At 58.8% G+C, this 16,194-nt stretch overlaps 1 protein-coding gene across 2 annotated transcripts in view; it reads right to left on the bottom strand.

Moving 5' to 3' along the window:
- Positions 1 to 356: 356 nt before the first annotated feature.
- ADGRA1 (adhesion G protein-coupled receptor A1) overlaps positions 357 to 16,194 on the bottom strand; it is a 44,638-nt gene continuing 28,800 nt past the window's right edge. For both annotated transcript variants that reach the window (XM_024346704.3, XM_063782370.1), the window contains 2 exons: positions 4,334 to 4,432; positions 357 to 3,356 (listed from right to left, as the gene is read on the bottom strand). In XM_024346704.3, the coding sequence (XP_024202472.2) occupies positions 2,174 to 3,356; positions 4,334 to 4,432 (1,282 nt within the window). In that variant the 3' untranslated portion in view covers positions 357 to 2,173. The remainder of the gene's footprint in view (positions 3,357 to 4,333; positions 4,433 to 16,194) is intronic.

The raw sequence follows: 16,194 nt of genomic DNA, 5'->3' as shown, positions 1-16,194 counted from the left end.
TCTGAGCCAGGAGCCCCTCGGGGTGGTTGGGCTGTGGATGTTTATGCTCCGAAACGTTACGTGCAATTGGATATGGCCCAACACCAGTCCCAAGTGGACTCATGAGGCTAAGTCAGTATAGAAACACACAGAGGTTTAATGTTCAATGTTGACTTTCTTTGGTTGAATGGTGGGACGCCCCTCTGCTCAGCCAGGGGCACTGAGGGCGGAAAGTTCATGAGGGGCTGGAGGGGCCAGGGAGAGCAGCCCTGCCCCGGGATCCAGGACACAGACAGGGGCCACACACTCAGGTGCCCCTCTACCCCCATCGAGGGTGAGAAAAACACACGGGGATGCTATTAACCAGCCTCACAAAGAACAAACAAAGCCAAGACTGTATTTTTGTGTGGACGGTTCTGCACCTACAGTGCGTACACAGCACAGCGTGGGGATTCGGGTTCACATCAGCTATGGAAGCAGGTGAGAAGGTGAGGCAGAGGCAGAGCCACCTGGCGGTCCTCCGTGGGCCCGTCTGGTCGACCTGTAAGGACACACGGGGTTTGCTGGGAGGAGCACGCTGTGGGTTACTGAGTCACGGTCAAGTTTACCGACACCCGGGAAGTGAGGCTCCTCATACTCAGATACTGAGTGCCAGTCTCCGGAGAGCCCTTCCACCGAGCAGGTGCTGGGAACACTCCCCGACACCCCTCTTCTCGGAGGTGCACGTTAGGGAGGCTCTGCTTCTGGTGAGACCTCCCAACCGGATAGCAGAGCGCACCGACGAGTCTGCTGACGTTGACGTTTGCAGGGTGAAACAATCTCCAATGCAAACCCGGTGTGTGGGTGGCTGGAAAACACACTACTACGTGTGTGTGCACATGTGCATAGCAGGTGCAAGTGTGTGTTAAGTATGTGTGCACATGTGTGTATGTGTGTGATATGCACGTGTTTGTGTGTGTGCATGTGTGTGTGATATGCACGTGTTTGGGTGTGTGTGATATGCACGTTTGTGTGTGTGTGTGCCTGTGTGATATGCACGTGTTTGTGTGTGTGTGCATGTGCATGTGTATGATATGCACGTGTTTGTGTGTGCATGTGTGTGATATGCACATGTTTGTGTGTGTGTATGTGTGGGTGCACATGTGTCACAGACAAGGAGGAAGAGGGAGGGAGGGAAAGCTGTGCACAGTTTCACACCCATGACCCTCTGGACTCCCTCCCACCTAGGGATGGGCCACTTGCTTTCACAGAAGGCTTGTTGTCATCCACATCTGTCCTTTGAGTCAGGGCTTGGTGCCCAGATGTTCATGGAGATGAGAAAAAGGGAAAGGGATTTTGTCCATGAGAATCTCCTGTCTGTCAGCCCCTTTTCTTTTTGGAATAAACCTTCGTGTTGCTAAGTGCCTATACTGGAGTGGAATCCAGTCCCAGCGGTGGCTGGTTTTGGAAGTCGAGTCTTCACTAAAGGATGTCTGGGCATTTTCCCAAGGCTTGGGCCCGTGAAAGCCCCCCATTGGCCCTCTGAGGCTGACAGCCATCCCCAAAGTCCAGAGCAGCCCCCAGCATCTGTGGTGCTCTCAACCCTGCAGGGCTGGGGCTACGACAAGGACAGGGCTGACAGGGCACACTGAGTGGGCAGAGGTGTGCAGGGGCCCTGTGAAGCTGCAGGGGCGGCTCAGACACACGACAGCGGAGGGTCCCGAGGTTCTGCCCAGAGCGAGAATGCTGGGGACAGACCTGCCGATACCGCCCCCGGAGTAGAACGCAAGACACACACATTGAACACTGGGAAAGGTCAGGGCAGCCCCCTCCTGCGATCTCGGCCCTGCCCGGCCACACCAGGAGAAGCCAGGACTCCGTGGGCAGCAGGGCATCTCGGGCAGGGCCATGCTGGGGTCTTGGTGGGTCCTTTGATGGAATCCCCTGCTCTGCCTCTGGGGTGCCCCAGGACTGGAGGCCACAGGACAGAAACCGGATGACTGTGTGCGGGGACCAGCACGCGGAATTGGGATAAGGGGAGTGAGCGTGGCCCGGAGCGTTTCCCCGCTGAGGTCTTTCACAAGGAAGGGGGCAGGGGTGTGAACTGCTTCTGAAAGGCGGAGTCACTTCGGTGCCCCCAGTGACCTCATGTGGCAGATGGGCTCCCCACTCTGCTCTGAAGCTTCTCCAGGAACACCGTGTCCTCTGCCCCCATCTACACAGTAGTTTCGTTTTTCCAGGGTCCCGTTCGGATGTTGCCGGTCCCATCGGTGCCAAACGGCAGGCCTTCTAGCAAGTTACCCTTGGGCAGCCCGTTCTGGCTGGGGCCACCAAAGGGCAGGGACTGTGTCCTCCGCAGCATCTCCAAGTGGCCGGGCCCGAGCGCTGCCTCCCTGCCCGGCTGAGTGGGGCAGCTGTAGAGGGCAGGGCTCCCATCACTGCCCTCGGGCTGGGTGACCATGGGGAAGGGGTCGCCCTGGGTGCAGCAGGCCAGCGTGTGTGTCCCCGCCGGGCCATCCAGAGAGCTGGGGGGGCTGTCTGTGCGCGAGCTGCGGGGGCTGCCATCCAGGCTGGATGGGATGTGGTAGGCGTACTCGGGCTCCTCTGCTGGGTGCCGGCTAAAGTAGGGCGGCTTAGTTCTGCCCTGAAGGCACCCGTGCAGGTGGGGGTCATGCCCGAAGGCGCCCTCCTCCTGCAGGTGCACGTGCGCCTCGTCCGCCGTCAGTGGCTCGCAGTGCATCTTGGCGCAGCACGGGGTGGCCGGTGACAGGCAACTGGCGTGGCCCTGCGCGGCCTGCAGGTTGGTCATCTTGCAGGGGCCCGGTGGGTGCGTGAAGCCCCGTGGCTGGCCCAGTCCCGGCGAGTGCAGGCAGGCGGCGCGGCCCAGCGCGGCCCCGTTGGCGTCAAGTGCGGGGTGGGCGTCCTTGCGGGGCGGGCAGCATGCCCACCAGCACTGCCACACGTCCTCACGCTTGGCGCAGTGGTGGATGAGCACGAAGAGTCCCAGGGTCACGCAGAAGGCGCCGTACAGGCAGCTGAAGACCATGTCCAGGAAGTGGCCCTGCGACACCGCCAGCGCCCCGAAGGCCCACGTGGCCGTGAACAGGAACAGCGTGAAGGCGGCGGCACGCAGCTGTGCCTGGAATGAGTGCTCGTTCTGCAGCACGGAGGCACTGGGGGCATCGTGTGCGGGTGGGGTGCCTGGCCGGATCCCACGGCCGCCCTCGGGTGTCGCCAGCCGCCGCTGCTCCTCGGGCTGTGTGCGCAGCTCGTACCTGCGCCCTGGGTGGCGCCGCAGCTGCACGTAGGTGCCCAGGAAGTACACACAGGTGACCAGGGTGATGATGGCGGCTGGGCCGTAGAAGGCGCCCAGGCTGGGCTCCCAGGCCATCCAGCAGCTGTGGGGAGACGCACGTCAGTGTCAGCGGGGCCAGCACGGCCAGGACTCAGGACGCCTCCTGCAGAGCAAAGGGCCCTGCACCCACCCGGCCTAGCGAGTGGCTTTGCACAGCTGCGGCTTGGGGGCCTTGGGCGTTTCTAGAGTCGCTGAGAGTGTGGATGGGAACCGGGCCCTATTGGCCCTACCAGCTTGGGAGGTGGGGTAGCCAGGAAAGTGTCCCAGGTGCGGGTAGAGGCAGAGCCGGGCAGGGGGCCAGGTGCAGGGCGGGTCTGGGTGGGCAGGGGCAGGAAGGACAGAGCTGGGTAGGTGGGGCTGGTGTGGGGTGGGTGGGGCCAGGAAGAGGTGGAGTGGGGTGGGCGGGGCTGAGCAGAGGGCAGAGCTGGATGGGAGGGGCCAGACAGAGGGTGGAGCCGGGTGGGCGTGGCCAGCGTGGGGTGGAGCTGGGTGGGCGGGGCCAGGCGGAGGTGGAGCTGGGTGGGCGGGGCCAGGCGGAGGTGGAGCTGGGTGGGCGGGGCCAGGCGGAGGTGGAGCTGGGTGGGCAGGGCCAGGCAGAGGGCAGATGGGCGGGCCATCCTGGGGCCGCAGAAGGAACTGAGGGCCCTGAATGAGAGGTTCCAGGCTGGCTCTGGGCACTGATGGCTGGACGGCCGTTCCTACTCGATGGGGTTTCCCTTCTCAGCTGAGCTCTGTGCTGTTGCCAAATCGCTATTTGTCCCCAGGCCCCTCCCACAGAAGGCAAACCAGGCCTGCCTTGTCCAAAGGCAAAGATTAGGTTGGACTCCCTGGGAGAGGAGGGGGCGCTGCGCACTCCTTGGGGGTGCGAGCTGGGAGGGGCGCAGCTCTCGGCAAGCCCCAGGTCCAGGCCCAGGCCTTGCTGCTTCGTCCTGGGCTTCCCCACCACAGGTGCCTGGGAGGGACCTCAGGCAGAGCCCACCCGCTGCTCCCAGCTCCCAGTTCTGGGTGCCCGGTACTCACTACGCCGTGTCCTCGTCCTCTGTCCCGTAATTCCTGATGTTCGTGGCAGCCGTGACCCCACAGATGATAAAGGGGACCCCTACGCTGACGAGGTAAAACCTGCCGGAGAGGAAGGCGTTGACCCCCTTGCAGACGCCGCCTGCATCCTCCGGGTCAGCGCTGTCCCTCCCCCACTCCGCGGGGCAAGGGAGAGCAGCGGGTGCGGGCGGAGCAGGAGACCAAGAACCCTGACCCCCGACCCCCGACCACTAACCGAGCAGCCAGTGCCGGCCTCGCCGGCCTCCCGCGGGCCTCTGCACCTGGAGAGGGCCCTGACCAGGTCCTTTCACGGGTGGGCCCCGGGAGAGCTCCGTTGGCTGCGGACTTCTCTGCAACTGCAGGGAGCCCCTGGCTACAGGCGGGACTGCTCCCCGGGGCAGCGTGGGGTCACACAGGGAGCTGTGCGTCCCACCGGGTCCCCAGGTCATGCCCCCTCCCCGCGGGTAGTGCGTGGCCAGTGACCAGCAGTGCCCCGTTTTAAACAGTTTTAAGGCCCCGCTCAGCCTCAGGGGAAGAAGGTCGGAGGGCCGAAGTATCTGCTCCCTGTCAGACCGAGGAACCCCGCCTTGGAGGGGCAGAGTCTCATCCTGACAGGCACGGCCCGAGCCCAGGGCAGGGGCTGACCTTCCCCTCTGCAGGGCCTGGCAACGGTGCTGAGGGCGCCCAGGGGTCCACGTGGGATGCTGCGTGTCCTGGACCGGGTGCACTTGCTCACCGCCTCCAGCCCCCACCCGGACCCATGAGACAACCCCTGGCTGCCAGCCCTACGGAGCATGGGTGACCTAGGGGCCGGCTCAGAGACCATCCCCCATGGACGCTGTCTCCCCGGCTGCTGCGAACACCTGGGTTGGCCACAGACCCCTGCCCCACACGTTCAGTGGGCTCCAAGGTGCAGCGGTGGGAGGGGGTGGCCTGTGTCTGGTAGTTCTTAGGGACTCCCTAGGAAACCTGTGCTTCCCAGACTCTATATCCCAAGAAGATATCCTTCAAGAATAAAGATGAAATAAAGATACTTTCTGATAAAAATAAAACTAACAGCATTTTCCGTGTATCGACCTGTATTTCAGGACATGTTAGATGAAATTCTTCAGGGTGGAGGGAGAGTGGACACTCCTGCAGGCACTGCACCTGTGGAAAACCCCAACCAGACCTGCACGGTGGGCCTTGGGCTGAGGGTCCGTGCTGCGGACTTCACCAGAACAGCAGGGAGCCCCTGGGCTGCTTGGGGGGACTTGGACTGTGCGGAAGGAAGGAGAAACACCAGAAACGCTGAAGGATAAATAGAAAAGATTTGTCTCCCCCTTCTTAATTTCCTCCCTCTTTCAATGACTGTTTAAAGAGAGAACTTTAGCAGTGCCTTGTGGAGGGCACTGGGGATGGTGCTCTGCCCAGCATCTGCAGGAGGAAAGGTGGGAGGTAGGAAACGGTCCTATATAGTCTCAAGTTTTCTGTAAATATGTTATATGAAGAGAACAATTTGACTCTACATAGGCTGTGGAAAGGTTGTGGATTTTAATCCATTAGAGCAACCATAAGAAACTAGGTAAAAACTAGGCAGGGCACGGTGGCTCACGCCTGTAATCCCAGCACTTTGGGAGGCTGAGGTGGGCGGATCACGAGGTCAGGAGACCGAGACCATCCTGGCTAACACAGTGAAACCCCGTCTCTACTAAAAAATACCAAAAAAAAAAAAAAAAAAAAAAATTAGCTGGGCGTGGTGGCGGGCGCCTGTAGTCCCAGCTACTCAGGAGGCTGAGGCAGGAGAATGGCGTGAACCCGGGAGGCGGGGTTTGCAGTGAGCCGAGATCGCGCCACTGCACTCCAGCCTGGGCGACAGAACGAGACTCCGTCTCAAACAAACAAACAAAAACATTAAAACAAATTTTTAAAACATATTAAAATAATCCAAAAGAAGGAAGTAAAGGAGAAATGGAAGAATTCCAAAGAGCAAAACAATCACTTAAAGTGGTAAAAACGGGAAACAAACAGTAAAATGTAGACTAAATCCAACCAGATCAAAATTCCAATTAATTTTAACAAGCTAAAAGCTCCGATCCAAAGGCAGAGGTTGTCAGAATAGATAGTAAGCTTCTGGAACATGGTGACTAGAATAGAAACACTTTGAGTATAAGACACAAGTAGGTTGAAAGTAACTGGATGGAAAAGGCCATGCAGTGCCAACTGTGAGATTAAGAGAGCTACAGCGGCTACACGGATGCCCGGCAAAGTAGACGATAAGACAGTGAGATAGAGGGGCCCAGGGGATGCAGAAGTGTCCAGGATGGACCCACAGCACACAGGAGTGGTGCAGGACGGACCCACGGCGCACAGTTGCGGTGCAGGACGGACCCACGGCGCACCACCGGCTCCGGGCTCCTTCCCGGTGAGCCGTGCAGGTCGGCCGGCAGAGGGCGCTGGAGGCCGCCGCTTTTCTCGCCGCCGCCGCCGCTGGGCAGTCGCCGCCGTGGACGTGCAGGCGCGGGGCTGGGGCCGGGCCGGGGGGAGGGGGTGCTCCGCTGGGTCCAGCATCCACCATCCGCCGCCTGACGTGGGCCTCTCGCAACAGCCTCGGCCCACCTGTGTCCGGGGAGTTGTTCCCGCCCGTCTGGCAGCTGGGAACACCCTCTCCTATGGCTCCAAGCCCCAGCCAGGGTAGGGGTCCAGCTTGTCCTTCTCCTCTGGGCTCTGACGAATCTGTCACTCAAGCGTCATCTTCTGTTACCTCGAATCCCGTCTAAGCCCCAGGCAGACTCTGGGCGTCGGGGAATGCCCACCCCACCCCTCTGTGCCCAGGTGCCCAGCGTCGGGGCAGCGGCTCGCACGCCAGGGCCACTCGCTGGGACATCTCCGGGTTACGTGATTTCCGCGAGTCAGGCCAACCACTGCCTTTGGGGGAAGGTTTCTAGAAAGGCAGGGCGGATCTGAATCTCGGTGAAATCCTAACAGCTTCCCCTTGGGAGCTATGAACCCGACCCAGAGGTGTCCGGAGGAGCAAAGCGGGAGCTGACTCACGGCAGAGCACATTGCTCAGAGCCCGGGGAAGGTGGCCTGGCCAGGGAGGGTGCAGAGCCGGGGAGGGTGCAGAGCCCAAGAGGGTGGCCTGGCCGGGGAGGGTGCAGAGCCGGGGAGGGTGCAGAGCCCAAGAGGGTGGCCTGGCCGGGGAGGGTGCAGAGCCTGGGACCAGCCCTGAGTGCATCACCACGTGACCCAGGGCCAAGTGAGGGAGGAGCGGCCATCAGTGCCGGGGCAGGTAGATGAGCATCGCACAGGAGAACAAGAGCTCGGTCCTATGTCGGCTGAGTAACACCCCCAGACATCCACGTTCTCTTCCCTGAAACCAGTGAAGGTTTCAGCTCACGCGTCAAGAGGGACCTTGCACATGGGGTTAAGTGGGTGACGGTGAATGGTGGAGACTGCCCTGGGTTGTTTGGCTGTACTGACATCACCGGCGTCCTCTTAAAAGGGATGGCAGAGATCCCAGTGGAGAGAGGACGCAGGGCTGCTGGCTTTCAGGGTGGAGGAGGCCCCAAGCCCAGGAGTGACGGTGGCCGAGGCAGCCCCAGAAGGTGCCGGGGGCGGGGGGAGGGAGGCAGCCCTCCCCACACCTCGACGTCGGCCCAGCGGGGCCCATTTCGGACCTTACGGCCTCTCGACTGTCGGATGATCCCCCTGAGTTGCTTTAGGCCACTAAGCTTTCGCCGTGGCCACAGCAGCCACGAGAAGGCGGTGCGGCCCCAGCTGTGCGGTGAACCCCAGCTGTGCGGTGAACCCCAGCTACACAGTTACAGGACGGGCGTGCTGCTGCTCACAGGGGGTGACTGGGGAGCCTCGTGGAGGAGACATGGTGTGGATGTGGCATGAGGACGGGTGCCTTAAACCATCCCTAGAAGCACGAGGCACCCCAGTATCACAGACTTTGGGTTCCAAAGCTGACTCAGCGAAAGGGAAAGTCTCTGCCGCTCGGGCTGATGTGAGGAACAAACACAGGCTCCCGCCCGTCAGTGAGGAAGGGTGGGCGGCCCAGAAGAGAGCGGAAGAGACCTGCACACGCTTCACAGAGGAGGAGAGAGGACGGCGCAGCCAGCAAGGCTCACAGACGGGCGCAGAGGGACTCGCGGGGCCCCTGCCAGGGATGGGCTTGTGAGGAGTTAGCAGGCTTAGAGCTGAGCCCCGCATGGGTGGGACGAGCCTGCAGTCCACCTGAGCCCTCGGAGACCAACGTGCCACAGTCGGCAGGAGGCATAAAGGGATAAAGCCCCGTGGTCTCGCCAGAAGCGGGTCCCGTGCAGCCATGGACATGGGGAGCCCCAGCTACCGACGGTTACAGGACGGGCCTTAAAGAAACACGTGCAGGGAAAGAAATCAGAGAAATCTGCTAGGTGAGACAACAACTCCAGGCACACACAGCTCGAAGCCAGTGCAGCCTGGGGATGCGTGTGCCTGGGGACGTGTGTGCCTGGGGATGCGTGTGCCTGGGTGGTGAACCGGGAGGAAAGACAAGGAGGCCCCAGGGCCAGGCCAGGGAGGCACGGCCAGGGGTGGGGCCGGCCCCAAGGTTCTCGCTTCTGCCCCGCGGGTCGTGACCACAGTTTCCTGGCTGTGCTGGTGTGTCCGGCCAAGACAGCAGGTTCCTGGGCGGTGCTGGTGTGTCTGGCATCTTCCTAAGTGTTCCACTGCACACTCAAAAATGATTAAATTTAGAAAGTATTTTTAAAAGGAAAGGAAAGAAAAGAAAAGAAGAAAGAGACAAGAAACAGGCCTGTGGTGCGGGTGGAGCTTCACAGTAGAGGGGGCACCTGCAGCTGACCCTGCCCAGCCCCTCGCCCATTAGCCCCTCGGCCCCGTGCCCAGCCTGAGTGCTGCCGGCTCCGTGATCCCTCCTGGCACACTCGCCCGCTGCTGGTTGGAGCTGATGGTCGGAATCAGCACACGCTGGGACACGGGGAAACGGGGCGAGGATGCAGACTGCAGGTGTGGTCCTGCCACGGCTCTGTTCCCGCCATGGCTGATGCTGCACACCTCTCCCCGGTTGCAGTGGCACCATCACAGCCTGAGGGAAAAGGTCCCGGACCCAGGTGCCACCCAGGGCAGCCCTTCTGAGACCAACACTGTGTCCCTGGGCTCAGGTGAGCAGCACTGCCTCTGCCTCCATGCTGCGCCTCTCCTTACACCACACGCATGCTCACACGTGCACACACGTATGCTTGCATGACACTTCCACACGTACATGCCCCCCCACTCTCACACACTGGAACACACATACCACACACACACTGGCACCCATCACACACACAGGCACTCACATTCACACATGCACAGGCACACACATACAGGCATGCACACTCACACAAGCACACTCACACACACTGGCACACTGGACATGCACAGGCACTCACACTTGCACACACGCACACTGGCACACACCACACACAAGCACGCTCACACGCACACTGGCACACTCCACATGCACAGGCACTCACATGCACACATGCACACTGGCACACACCACACACGCACACACGCACACTGGCACACATCACACACACAGGCACTCACATGCACAAACGCACAGGCACATATGCACAGGCATGCACACACACAAGCACACTCACACACACTGGCACACTGGACATGCACAGGCACTCACACTTGCACACACGCACACTGGCACACACCACACACATGCCCACACACTGACACACACTGCACACATGCACACTGACACACACCACACACATGCACACACGTACCCTGGCACATTCCACACACACAGGCACTCACACGTGCACAGGTGCACCTGGGCTTTGCAGGTCCTGAGTTTTTCACAGGTGTAGGCTGTGGGAACCCCGGGTTGAGCAAGTCCATCAGCGCCATTTTTCCAACAGCGTGTGTTCATTTTATGTCTCTGTGTCATATTTTGGTAGTTCTGTAAATATTTCAAACTTTACCATGATTACTATGGGGAGCTGTGATCAGTGATCTTTGGGGTTTCCATGGTAGTTGTCTTGGGCACCACAAACCACGCCCGTATAAGACGGTGAACTTAGTGGGTAAATGTCCCATGTGATCTGGTCGCTCCACGGGTTGGCTGTTCCCCATCTCCCTCCTATTCCCTGAGCCACAGAAATATTGAAATTAGGCCAATTAATAACCCTACAATGGCCTCTAAGTGTTCAAATGAAAGGAACAGTTGGACATCTCTTGCTTTATTTATAAAACTAGAAATCATTACGCTTAGTGAGGAAGGCATGTCAAAAGCAGAGATAGGCCAAAAGCTCAGCCTCTTGTGACAAACAGCCACGTTGTGAATGCAAAGGATAAATTATTGAAGAAAATTAAAAGTGCTCCTCCAGCAACGCATGAATGATAAGAAAGTGAAACAGCCTCATGGCTGATGTGGAGAAAGTTTTAATGGTCTGGATGGAAGATCAAATCAGACACAACATTCCCTCAAGCCAAAGCCTAATCCAGAGCAAGACCCTAATTCTCTTTAACCCTATGATGATTGAGAGAGGTGCAGCAGAAAAAATGCTCCAAGTTAGCAGAAGTCGGTTCATGAAGTTTAAGGACAGAAACTGTCTTCATAACGTAAAAGTGCAGGTGAGGTGAAGCAGCAAGTGCTGATGGAGAAGCTGCAGCAAGTTCTCCAGAAGATCTGGCCAAGATAGCGATGAGGGAGGCTGCACTAAACAAGAGATTTTTTTTTTCTTTTTTTGAGACAGAGTCTCGCTCTGTCGCCCAGGCTGGAGTGCAGTGGCATGATCTTGGCTCACTGCAACCTCCACCTCCCAGGTTCAAGTGATTCTCCTGCCTCAGCCTCCCGAGCAGCTGGGATTACAGGCACCTGCCACCACGCCCAGCTAATTTTTTTGTATTTTTTGTTGAGACTGGGTTTTGCCATCTTGGCCAGGCTCATCTCGAACTCCTGACCTCAGGTAATCTGCCTGCCTCGGCCTCCCAAAGTGCTGGGATTACAGGCATGAGCCACCGCGCTTGGCCTAAATAAGAGATTTGCAACGCAGATGAAAGCCTTCTACTGGAAGAAGATGCCAGCTAGGACTTGCATGGCTAGAGAGAAGTCAATGCCTGGCTTCCAAGCTTCCAAGCACAGGCTGACTCTCTTGCTAGGGGCTAATGGAGCCAGGAACTTTGAGTTGAAGCCAATCCTCATTCGCCATTCTGAAAATCCCAGGGCCTTTAAGAATGATGCTCAATCTACTCTGCCTGTGCTCCGTTAAGTGGACAACAAAGCCTGGTGACAGCACATCTGTTGACAGCATGGTTTGCTGAATATTTAAAGCCCCCTGTTGAGACCTACTGCTCAGAAAGATTCTTTTCAAAATATTGCTGCTAGTTGACAATGCTCCTGGCCACCCAAGAATTAGAAGTGGAGCCTGAAGATGGCACTGAATTGCTACAGTCTCACAGTAAAATGTAACCAGTGAGGAGTTGCTTCTTATGGATGAGCAAAAAAGTGGTTTCTTGGGATGCAATCTGCTCCTGGTGAAGATGCCATGGACATTACTGAAATGACAACAAAGGATTGAGACTATTTCATACACTGAGTTGACCAAGCCGTGGCAGAGTTTGAGAGGATGACTCCAGTTTTGAAAGAAGTTCCACTGTGGGTAAAATGCACCAAACAGCACCACGTGCTACAGAGAACTCTTTTGTGAAAAGAAAAGTCTATCAATGTGGCAAGTGTCATTGTTGTCTTATTTTAAGAAACTGCCACAGCCGCCCCAGCCTTCTGCCACCACCACCCTGGTCAGCCCCAGCGGCCATCCACATTGCAGTGAGACCCTCCACCCGCAGGAAGATTATGACTTGCTGAAGTCACTAGCATTTTTTTTTTTTTTGGCAATAAAGGACCAGTGGCTGTAAGGTCCGCGGAGGCCTCAGGTCATGGTCATGGCCTCCTCTGCCACACCCGTCTCGGTTTGCACTTTAGCTGAAGCCCTCACCTGTGCTGTGACTTGAGCTGTGCTCCATGTGGGGTGCTTTGCGGGTGTGCGTGCAAGTGTGATGTGAGCATGTGAGTGCGTGTGTGTGTGCAGTGTGCAATGCAAGAGTGTATGTGTGTGGTGAGTGTGAGTGCATGTAAGTGCCTGAATGTGCACGTGTGCAGTGCAAGTGTGTGTGGTGCGTGTGTGTGATGTAAATGCATGTGTGTGTGCACGTGTGCAATGCATGTGTGTGTGGTGTGTGAGTGTAAGAGTGCATGTGTGTGTGATGTGTGTGTGCACACTGAAGAGGTGGTACAGGTTCAGTTCCAGACCACTGCAATAAAGTGAGTCACACAAATTTTTTGGTTTCCCAGTGCACATGATATGGTTTGGCTCTGTGTCCTCACCCAAATCTCATCTCAGATTGTAATCCCATAATCCCCATGTGTTGCGGGCAGGACCTGGTGGGAGGTGACTGGATCAGGGGGCGGCTTCCCTCATGCTGTTCTCATGATACTGAATGAGTTCTCACGAGACTGAATGTTTTATAGGAGGCTCTTCCCCCTTCACTCTTCCCTTCTCTCTCCTGCCTCCTTGTGAAGAAGGTGCTGCTTCTCCTTCCCCTTCTGCCAGGACTGTAAGTTTCCTGAGGCCTCCCCTTCACCTTCCACCATGACTGTAAGTTTCCTGAGGCCTCCCAGTCATGTGGAACTGTGAGTCAATTAAACTTCTTTCCTTTATAAATTACCCACTTTTGGGTATTTCTTTATAGCAGTGTGAAAATGGACTAATACAGCACATAAAAGTTGTATTTATACTCTACTGTAGTCGACTAAGTGTGCAATAGCATTATGTCTAAAGAAACAACGTACATACCTTAACTTAAAAATCCTGTGGGCACCGTGACCTGAGGCCTCCATGGACCGTACATCCGCTGGTCCTCAAGGGGTTTTACTCTCTAATGAAAAGGCAGTTTGGGAAATGAGGCAGGAAGAGGCTGGTGGGGCCTCAGTTCCTGAAGATGGTGAGACCAGAGAATCATCTGGAAGCCGGTGCCAGTGCTGATTGGGGGCGGTGGTGTGAGTTTGGGGACACGTCCAGCTCCCCGCAGGGCTCACCTGGCTGGCCTGACCAGCTGGCTCATTCCCTCCCAGCCTCCACTGTCAAACACAGCTTTGCCAGTCAACTGGCCACAGCCCCAGCTGCTGTCCCAGACAAGGGGACGACCAGCATGTGGGCAAAGAGAGGGGCAGGGATGATTGCTGTCTGGCCACTGGCTGGAGCTGGCAACTAGGGTGACAGGGGAGCTGGGCCTGGCAGGGACTCCTCCCAGGATCCCAGAATGAAGTCATCAGATTGCAAGCTGCCTAGCAGCCAGTCTTGTGTCTCTAAGTCACTGCCGGCTGCCCTTGTTATTTCAACCACTGAGGTCACGTGTGCAGAACCCAGAAATACATGGGACTCAGCTGAGGTCAGGGACACAGTCAATCCCCTTCTCCAGGCCCATTCCAGATGCTGAGCTGACAACTGGCAGCCTCCTCTTGGCCGTCCACGGCCTGAGCGCCAGGGGTAGGACCAGGGAGCACCAGCCCTGAGCAGGTGCCCAGGCTAGTGAGGGCCTGATCCTGGGGCCTCCTGGCCCAGGCAGTCTCCCGGGCTCTGCCCTGCCCACGTCCACAGTGCACGGGACCTCCCAGGGGGCAGGTCTGGTGTGGCCACGCTGAGCGCTTGGCCTCTGTGGGGCTCCAGGCTGGATGCACCGTCAGTAGGCTGTTCCGTGGGTGTTTGCTGGGCACCCCGGGCACTCACTCAGGCCAGGCTTTCGGCGCGTGCCTGCTCTGTGTGCACAGCTCTCGGGCCCAGGCAGTGGGCAGGGGTGGGCTCCGGGTGCTGCCTCTGTGCCTTGGACTGTGTCCCTCTGTCCACTCACAGAAAGGTGGCCAGCAGTCCTCGCTCTGGACCAGATAGCATGTGGCTCACAGCTCCTGCCGGGCACTGACCCCTCACTCGGGGTGCTCTGACACTGGCGACCAGCTGGCTCATACCTTCCCCTTCCCCCTTCTGCCTGTGCCTCCATGAGAGCACCTGGGACTGAGCCCTGGACCCCACTACAGAGAGCGTGACCGACCGAGGCCACCTTCCACAAGCTGCTCCAGTGACTGGATGGGGACAGCGATGGTGAGAAGCGTCCCCATCGCCCTTTACCCTCCCCGCCCTCTGTCCCGAACTGGGGGTCAGACCTGCATCTGTGCTGACACTATCCTGGCGTTCCTCATTCGCTTGGGTTCCTGGAGGAGTCTCTGCTCGAGGCGTCTGCCCACCCCTTGCCTGACTCGGAACTGACCGGAGCCGGGGGGTCAGATGAGAAGGAGAGGATGGAGGAAAGAAAGAGGTGCGGCCAACAGGAAGGAAGCCTGGGGCTCCATCGGCTCCACCTGGCACACAGGTGGCATCCCCACCACTGAGGAAGGGGGGCCCTCCTCGGGCTGCCCCATGTTTCTGGTTGAGTGTCTGAGTCTCTTCATCGTGAGAGGCCCTGCCACACCTGGGGGGAGAGGACGCCTGTGGGTGGGTTGGGTGTGCTAGGGGGGCAGCTGGTGGGCGGCCTTGGGTGTGGTCTGGGTGGGAGAAGGGTTTGGGCAGGGCCCAGGGACGCCCCCCCAGACAGGGACTGAGGGAGCTGGAGTAGCCGTGGTGGCCCTGAAGGGACCGTGGGTGGTGGCGGGGGGTGGGGGTGGGGCGCTGACAAAGCCTGGACCACGTAGGAGCTAAGAGCTTTGGGATTGAGGGACAGTGAAGGCGAAGGCACAGGCCCTGCGGGGAGGGCGGCTGGGAGCTTTGGGGTCCCCCACAGGCCGAGGGACTGTTATAGGCGAAGGCACAGGCCCTGCGGATCAGCTCGGTTCCCAGGAGCATTTTCACCACATTTCGTTACTGTGTCTTTCACCCAATCCACACTCGCCCCGTATGGCCTCGCACTTGCCCCCAGGGTAGGGGGGCAAGGGGCCTGGGCTCCACGAGGAATGCCCCTGCAGAGCGGCGTGGGTGGGCCAGGCATGCGTCTAGCCCTGGGCTTGGCCTGAAGCCGATGGAAGGTGGGGAGGGGAGAGGAGGAATGAGGGGGAGGGAGAGGGGAATGGGGAGGGAAAAGAGGGAGGGAGAAGGGGAGAGGTGAGGGGGAGGGATAAGTTAGGGAGAGGGTCTTGCTGGGTGGATGCTGGAGCAAAGCGCCAGCTCTCCCCTGGGGCAGGGTCTCTGGAAGGCAGGGAGGGGTTGGGGGCTGTATTACACCAGGACCTGGCAGTGGTGTCTCGGGGCTGGGTCTGATGTGTGGCCCTGGAGGCTCAGAGGACAAGGGAACGTGGCCCTCTTGAGGACAGTGAGGGTTGGAGGCTTGCAGCCGGTGTGTCAAGGGTCCCAGCAGTGGGTGGTTCAAGGGGCCCGGGAAGGGTGACAACGCCATTAGCCGACCCTCGGCTGTGCTGAGTCCCCAGTGCCCGCGGGATCCTGGCCTCCCTCCTGGGGAGCCACCTGTGATTACTCATTTCCCACCAAGTCTTCAAGGAGGCAGCTGGCTAGCACTGCGCACCCTTCTGCCAAGCATGGGCCAGGCCTGGGGGCCGCCCTTCTCGGGGTACCCCCGATCCACCGTGTCCTTTGGGGTCAGGCCTCTAGGCTGAATCCAGCTGTGGCCTCGTGAGGACCGTTCTTTGGCCAGATCCAGGGCCTGGCTTTCACAGGCGCAGAGGCCTTGTCGGTTTCCCTTTACTCTGGGGTTCCCCCCTCCCTGTGCCTGCCCGTGCCTGCTGCTGACCGCTGGGCAGAGCCTGTGTGCCATTGCCCTGCTGGAGGCGATGTGGACGCCCCCAGCCTGCG

The sequence above is a fragment of the Pan troglodytes genome, chromosome 8 (genome assembly GCF_028858775.2).
Source record: "Pan troglodytes isolate AG18354 chromosome 8, NHGRI_mPanTro3-v2.0_pri, whole genome shotgun sequence".
Taxonomy (NCBI): domain Eukaryota; kingdom Metazoa; phylum Chordata; class Mammalia; order Primates; family Hominidae; genus Pan; species Pan troglodytes.
This window is presented reverse-complemented; position numbering and strand designations above follow the sequence as displayed.